This window comes from Arachis ipaensis, chromosome B01 (genome assembly GCF_000816755.2).
Source record: "Arachis ipaensis cultivar K30076 chromosome B01, Araip1.1, whole genome shotgun sequence".
Taxonomy (NCBI): Eukaryota; Viridiplantae; Streptophyta; class Magnoliopsida; order Fabales; family Fabaceae; genus Arachis; species Arachis ipaensis.
In genome coordinates, this window is record NC_029785.2 from 130021564 (window position 1) to 130028809 (window position 7246).

A 7246-nucleotide genomic window follows, 5' to 3' on the forward strand; every position below is an offset into this window, starting at 1 on the left:
AACCTGCATCAATATTGATCAGCTAAACAGATATACAAAAAGTTTGTAAGTGTTCTTGATATTGAAATCAAATTTAGTAAAAGATGGAGAAAAATTGACCTGCAGAATGAGCTGCTCTAGCTACAAGCTCTTCTATGAGAAACTTTGCTGGATCGCCCAAAGGGTTGCTCAAGATATAAGACTCAACAAGCTTTACTGCCTCAACGTTGCTGAAGAAGTCGAATAAACCATCACTCCCTACCACAACAAATTGATCAGAATTCGAGATTTTATGGACATTCAGTGATGGTTGAGTGGAAATATATGGAGGGCTTGTTAGATCACGCACTCGAAGGATTCCCATCAAAGCATCATTGAGATTTCTCTGCAATCAAAATGAAATAATTAGAAAATCAAATCCACCATTGCATCCATTCAAACACAATGCAAAATCCAGGAATACCAACTTTTTTCAAGTAGCCGACTCCAAAGGCGCGAGTAACCTTGAGCTTCCCTTTCACCTTTCCTGCTACAACAACCTTGGGATCATCAAGATGATTGGCTACAAGTGTAGCTCTTTCGGCTTCATTGTCGACGGTATGGCTATCAGTAAGCTGGATAGCCTTGAGTCTTCCATCGCCATGACTGCATGTTGCCAATACTGCTCTGCTGTCACCTAGATTAAGTGTATACAAATCATTACCATGAAGAAGCACAACTAAAACACAAGATCCAATTGAAACTAAATCTGGACGATCCTCCATTTCCTGCTCAACCATGTACAAGAAATCATTCTCAGCTTGAGTAAGAGCACATTGGAGGCTATCAAGTACCCTGTGTGAAAGGGATCGGTCTGCATCACAAATAAGGCTGTGGTTCTGCTCTAAGTTATATTGAGGGGATCCACCCAAACTTATCAAATTTTCAGATTCTACCATGGAAACTGGCTCAAATTCCCAAAATAACTTGTTCAAGTGAGATATGATGGTATCATAGAGTGTACCAGCCAGAAAGTCAGCTGCATCTCTACCATTAAAGCCATCATAAATTGCACAAAAGAGCCATCCGTTCTCTTCAGAACATACCGCTTGAACTCTATCTTCACCAGCAGCTCCTCCCGCCACTTGTAGTTCGGTAGCATTAAGAAAACCTTCAGTTCTGGTAGGATCGCTCATGGACTTGAATGTGCAGGGGTCATATTCTAGTATATCACTTGAGGTGGAAGGACTACAACTTAGGTAAGATAAACTACTTGGCAGAGAAGATGATAGCCTTTCCAGCTTTGAAAGACTTGGTGAAGAGGGCACCTTGCGAAATGAATTAGGAGAGTCCCAACTTGGAAGAATTTCACCTCCTATCTTACCATTGCAGAGGTTTGTGTTGGCGAGTGTAGCGTTTGCGCTTAAGGCCGCACCTGACAAGCATGAGAAACTGCTTGTCCTACGGACTTCAGGAAGGATGTTGTGGCGATTTGCCACCTCACAAGGGATGCCACCTCTTTCAATATTGTTGCACTGATAGCCAAAACTTATTTTTATTTCTCCTTCAGGAGTAAGCATGTTTCTCGTCTGTTTTAACAGAGATCAATTATCAGCACTATCAGTATAATTGGTCAACACATAGCTAGAAATACATTGAAACCATATCAAAACAATTTTCAGTGTACATAACAAAGTTTATAAAGAAACTGTAGAATATAAAATATACATGGAACAAGATGTCCTTGGCGTCATGAATTTCACCCTATTTTGAAACCACTAGGTATCTTATAAGTTGGGTCTATTTTTACAATTCATGAGACTCATCCACATTCTAACAAAAGAGATACATTCTCTGCACAAGCTAACAGTTACTTGATTGCTTCTATAAGTTTCGAATTTGCATCCTCAGATCATGTCCACCCCAATTAAGCCCTTGCCGGTATCCGTGGTCGGACCCTGTTCCTAGGTCTGCATGGTGTCCCTACTGTCCCATGTAACCAAACATAAATAAATAAAAATTCCAGTTGTAAGGGTAGGGATCAGCACTGCAATGCGTGAGATTGGCCATTAAAGGCACTCCCTTTGTAAACCTATCAGCAAAACAACCAAATAAAACAGTAGCTGAAAGCTAAACAATCTCTATTTGAGAATTCTAGCATTTCTAAACAATCTCTGGGAATTTATTTAGCTAAAAAAGTGCCCTTTGCTTGCTACCAATCTCCGAAAACTAAAACCTAAGAAACGCAGTCAGTCCTAGTAATACTCAAAACAACAAGAAGAAAAACAATCCTACCGAAATAGAGGCAAGACAACAAAATGCCATTAGAGAATAGAAGACAAGATTAAAAGGAGAGGAAAAAGGGGACTTACTGTGGATGGTGATTCCCGAAGAGTGAAGAAGAGAAGAATAAGAAAGGATAGGAAATATAGGAGTGTATATATAGAGAGAGATGAGAGAGTGGGAGTGTGAGTTAACAAATCACAAAGAAGAAGAAGAAGAAGAAGAGGAAATAAAATTGGTAGCGTGGGGGTGTGTATGAGTGAGTGAGCGAGTTAGTGGAGAATCTGAGTGATATTGAGAATGGATGGTACACAACACATCTACTATGGTTTCCAACTTTCCATAAACATTCATTCATTTCATCTTGTCCTCTCTTGTTACTATTTTACCGCTAACGCTAACAACCACTTTCACTTTCACTTTCACTTTCACACGCACACGCCTCATCACTCATGACGGCTGCCTCTTCTTTCCAAATTAATTACCTCTAACAAAAGAAATTGCATCTTTTAAATCTTTATTTGAGGGAATAAGATATAATTTTTTATTTTTGAATATTTTTTTATATTTTTTAAATTTATTTATAAAATAAATAATAAAAAATTATATTTTACTTTTTGTTTTGAGGGTTATCTGAAACGTTGATTTGAGTTTGAATGGGAGGTTCAGGTCTCTTTGAGTAGCAGCGTCCGACTTGTGATGCCGAGGTGCCGTCTGTCTGAGTTTCTCGTGTGAGGAGGTGGGGTGGTACCTGTAAAAGACTCAAATACTTAAGATAGCAAGGGTTTTAAGCAGGTTTTTAGTAGATTAGAACGTGAATATACCTGAGGGGTGTTATTTATAGTAGAGTAGACAACTATTTTTGTTGGAGTAGTTCCATCTTTATTTATAGATAGTTTCCTTTATCTTGCGAGTTTGTTAGGATATGTCTTTTAGAAAAGATAGAGATAGTTTGAGAGATTTGGAGATACAGTTACTTACTTAGATAAGTGAACTTTTTAGTATAAGCTATCCATTTTCATCGTGTGTGGTAGAGGTCACCCTCTTAAGTGAACTTTCATCCTTATTGGACCTACTTTTGTATTTTAGACCAAAGTATAAACACTTTTTAAAATAAAATTTAAGATTTAAAAAATCTAAAATTCTATTAAATTTTTTTTTTAAAATATAAAAAATTTAAATTTTCAATATATTTATTTTATATTTGTTAAATAAAAAAATTTAAAATCTTTGACTAATGGTACATATTAACTAAACGACTAAACCCATAAAATATTAATTACACCTGTCACCTTCCTTCTGCACCCATTCAAATTCCACTTTCCTTAATCAAATTAACACTCAAAACCCTTTTTTCTTTTGGGTCCTACTTAAAATGGATCCCTCCACTTCCACCAATTCAATAGAATATAGCTTTGTCTATTTTTCTTTTTGTTTTTTAATTAGCCATAGAGTTACTAATCAATTAATTTTAGTTGCTAAGTGTGCTATTTTATAAGATTTTATTGTTATAATTTATATTTTTTTAGTCAATATTAATTATTTTTTTATTATAAATTAATTTTTTACTGTAATTTTTTAAAAACTTTAGAATTTTGAATTAGAATTTAAAATTTAAAATTTAAGATTTGAAATTTAAGATTTAAGATTGACTAATACTAGCCAAAAAAAATGCTCCTTAGTTGATATCGAATATTGGATCTTTTTCCCTTGTTGGATAATTATAAGCTTTTACTTGGTTGAAATGTGTTAAAACAAGCAAGCCTTAAAAAGTGCATTGTGTTATTGTGTATGCATCTTACTAAAGTGAAGAGCAAATATATCTCTAGTTATAAGGAGGGAGGGGGGAGCATAGCATTACTTACATGAACCATCATGTTAAGTTATGCCGTGGAATAGGATGCTTAGTGTGCTGTATTATTGCCTAACATGGATAGATGCTGCCGCTGAATTCAATGGATGGTTCAACTTTGGGTTCCCACTGTTTTATGAGGATGATTGTTGTACCTGCTAGTCTCTCTAAAAGAGGTTTCTTGAGTAAATTAAAGCTCACCAACCAAAAATCCAAAACTTCAAATTAGTGCATAAAATCTTGAGATTGGTTGCTATCATGCTTTTGACCAAGTAATGATGCCTCACACTCTCACGGATTATTATTTATGGTCCATATTGGTGAGGGATGCTACTTGACCAATAAAAGAATGACGGCTGATAGAAACTCAAAAAAGTTGCCCCCAACTAATACCTTCCATGTAGATTTCCATGGACCACATTATAATCCCAAGCTATGCACCCGATATTTTTGGTTCAAACAGCTACAAAAAGGTTTGGACAAGGTGCCAAACTCATCACTACCACCCTTTTAATTTAAGGAGACACTATTCCAAATTCTGATCAAAATCAGAAGCCATGGGATAAATGACTACGATCAAAATCATTATATGATCCGCATACATGAAATATTTTAACCATTTTCATTGGATTTAGATTAGGAGGATGTGAACATAATACCAATATGCGTATGTTTGAAGCAATTAATAAGGGTGATTGTTGAGATTGACTAAGAACAACGTCCGGTTTGCGGAAAAAGAAAAGAAATTTGAAATCCTATACCAGAATATGTAAAGAAAGTACTTCTATTTTACAAATATCAAACCTAACAATATTATTATTGTCATCATGCTAATGACTTCTGGCATGCTATGCTGTATTTATGTGTCACTATAAGGACCACACCCCAAATCTAATGCATAATTGTTCTTTCCACACACACAGTATTCATACAAAGTTTTGTAGTTTATTATTCAACAGCCATGGTATGAAAACCATAATTTGTCAGTAGAATTTATACATTACTGACTCTATATCTTGAGACTTGATACAACATTATATGAGACTTTTGTCAGTCCTTTCTTTGAGCGAATTTGGGAAACCTGATTAAAAGAAGAACATACAATAGAAAAGGATTACCGGGCAATCAAAACAAACCGGACAAAATTAAGAATATCCAAGTCTACAAGGTTCTGATTCCATCTGGCTCCAATAACATGACTTCATTACAATGACAAGAACTTACAAAAAATTAGATAAGATAACCATACCATGTTGATCAGTGTAAGCAAATAGATTTCATACCTTAACTTGTATGATGTCTGAAATATCAGTAACATGTGTACCACCACAGGGGCACCCAGGATTCTCTCCTATCCTTACAATTCGAGGTGCGCTTTCCTGTTAGACTTTGTGCATTAGTATTATCAATGCATACTCTGGTGCAAGAGAAGAGAAATAAACCTGAAGTAGAAAAACTAGCCTAGAGATGAAATTCTAATTGTTTTCCATTCTTTCAAGGATTTGTAAGTGTGTTATGTACATTAATCATAACATACAGAATACTGCTCTCTGTCAGCTAATTCGAAATAATTCCTCCATTTCAATTAATATTATGAACTCATCCCAAAAACAGTGCAGAGAAAACAATGTGCGTCCATTCACCAAAACTGATATTTGTATTACAATAAAACATTGTTTAGATTACAATGACTGGAAAGAAATGTTTTCATCTTCAACAAACCATATTTTGAAGTTAGGAGAGAGTGGTTAGGATACTACAAGTATGCGTTATTCTTTCCCATGAAGAATTTCGAGATTGGAGGCCAATGGGAGCAATGAGACAAGCTGGAATATTCCTGACACGGTATAAGGGATGATATGTATACTTATATAGTAACATAATGCTGTCAAGCGCCCCTTAACATCAAATTGAATTGAGTGTTATTGGTTTATCCATTTAGAGAACAAACTGAAACAATTTTAAAGCAGAAACTGAAAAGGGGGCTTAACGATATCTAAGCGAGGTGACAGCCATACGGGTTATAAGTCATAACAAAGTCAACAACCAGTTTAGGACAAACAGCAAAGAGGAATCAGGAAGACAACATGATATATCTTCTATAGACTGACCTTGGGAACATAATCAGGAAGACAACCACCACAAAGCTTAGCAGCTTCATCATATGGTAATATATCAGCATGAACCTAAACAGAAAAGTGAAGGTTTTCAGAACCAGATGCCACTTATGAGTTTGCAAATTATGAACACTGTTAACTTACTTTTGCTCCCACGGAAATTAAATTATTAGCTTCCAACTCTAAATCCTTTTGCTTATTCTGCAATTCATTTTGTGGAACTGTACCTTTGTATTCAACCCAAGGCCTGGGAAGAATATAATAGGAAGATAATAGTCAAGGTTACCAAAGTTTAGAAGTTTGCAATAACAAAACACTCAAAAGAAGGCAAAGTGCATACCCATCAGCAAAATGGTAAGCTTTGCCAGGCTCTAAATGACCTAATCCTATTCTTGGAAGACAAACATCAAGCAAATGCCCTGCTGAATGCAACCTACACAAAGAAATAACAATGGCATTGAAAGTACCACACCTCAGAAAAATTAAAAATGGAGCATAAATTAAGCATAGAAGGTAAATCTTTTTGAGTTGCTCTTCAATTCCAATAATTTAATCATCAGTGGTTGTAACAAGGCAAGGCAGAATGTTTCAACTTAGAACTCAATCAAGAAACAGCACCTGGAATTGAGCTTGCGCCTGGACTCATCAACAAATAGTGAGACTTCCTTCCCTTTGTGAAGTTGGGATTCTGCTTCCCCAACTATGTTCTCAAAGAAACCGTAGTGAAAAACCTACATACACAACAATGAGAAATTCTTACATGCTCTGACCGTAAAGGATCAATTAATTATATTCTATATCAGTATTGTAGATTTACTAGTATTTTTAATTTAAATTCTAAAAATACTAATAACATAAAACTCTAAACATTAAATGTTAAAATCCTATACCATAAACCCTAAAAGAACACAATGAACGATAAGCAAAACAAGCAATTCATTAGCCTAGAGAGAGAAGGTAAGTTTGACTAGTGAAAAGTGAAAACTGACAACGCCATCTTTGGATCGGACATCAGTAACCACAAACTTGATGGCTG

General features: G+C 35.4%; 2 protein-coding genes and 1 long non-coding RNA gene across 4 annotated transcripts in view; all 3 read right to left on the bottom strand.

Annotated features, from left to right (window-relative positions):
- LOC107614181 (probable protein phosphatase 2C 40) lies at positions 1–2587 on the bottom strand. Of its 2 annotated transcripts, XM_021104923.1 has the most exons (5): positions 2331–2587; positions 1687–2050; positions 447–1547; positions 329–364; positions 64–237 (listed from the first exon to the last, which is right to left on the bottom strand). In XM_021104923.1, the coding sequence occupies exons 3-5, from the start codon at positions 1536–1538 to the stop codon at positions 193–195; spliced, it is 1173 nt and encodes a 390-aa protein (XP_020960582.1). In that variant the 5' UTR covers positions 1539–1547; positions 1687–2050; positions 2331–2587; the 3' UTR covers positions 64–192. The 2 variants fall into 2 exon arrangements, with proteins under 2 accessions (XP_020960581.1, XP_020960582.1); XM_021104922.1 differs by having other exon boundaries at positions 1–364; positions 2331–2586.
- The window catches only part of LOC110263537, a 13001-nt gene that overhangs the window by 462 nt on the left and 5293 nt on the right, over positions 1–7246 (bottom strand). The window contains exon 2 of the long non-coding RNA XR_002349345.1: positions 3534–3540. This is a non-coding gene — a long non-coding RNA (uncharacterized LOC110263537). The remainder of the gene's footprint in view (positions 1–3533; positions 3541–7246) is intronic.
- Positions 4862–7246, bottom strand: part of LOC107638574 (alanine--tRNA ligase) — a gene marked incomplete in the record, with an annotated part of 3080 nt that continues 695 nt past the window's right edge. Inside the window, 7 exon segments of the mRNA XM_016341914.2 lie at positions 4862–5174; positions 5377–5472; positions 6205–6279; positions 6355–6457; positions 6551–6643; positions 6829–6941; positions 7200–7246. Coding sequence (XP_016197400.1) covers positions 5103–5174; positions 5377–5472; positions 6205–6279; positions 6355–6457; positions 6551–6643; positions 6829–6941; positions 7200–7246 — 599 coding nt within the window.

What these genes read in the sequence shown, in the direction of transcription:
- LOC107614181 (XM_021104922.1), bottom strand. Translation starts at nt 1,538, where the DNA reads ATGCTTACTCCTGAAGGAGAAATAAAAATAAGTTTTGGCTATCAGTGC. An exon ending in GAGTCGGCTACTTGAAAAAA is followed by an intron (nt 365 to 446) that starts GTTGGTATTCCT and finishes TTTTGATTGCAG; the next exon opens with AGAAATCTCAATGATGCTTT.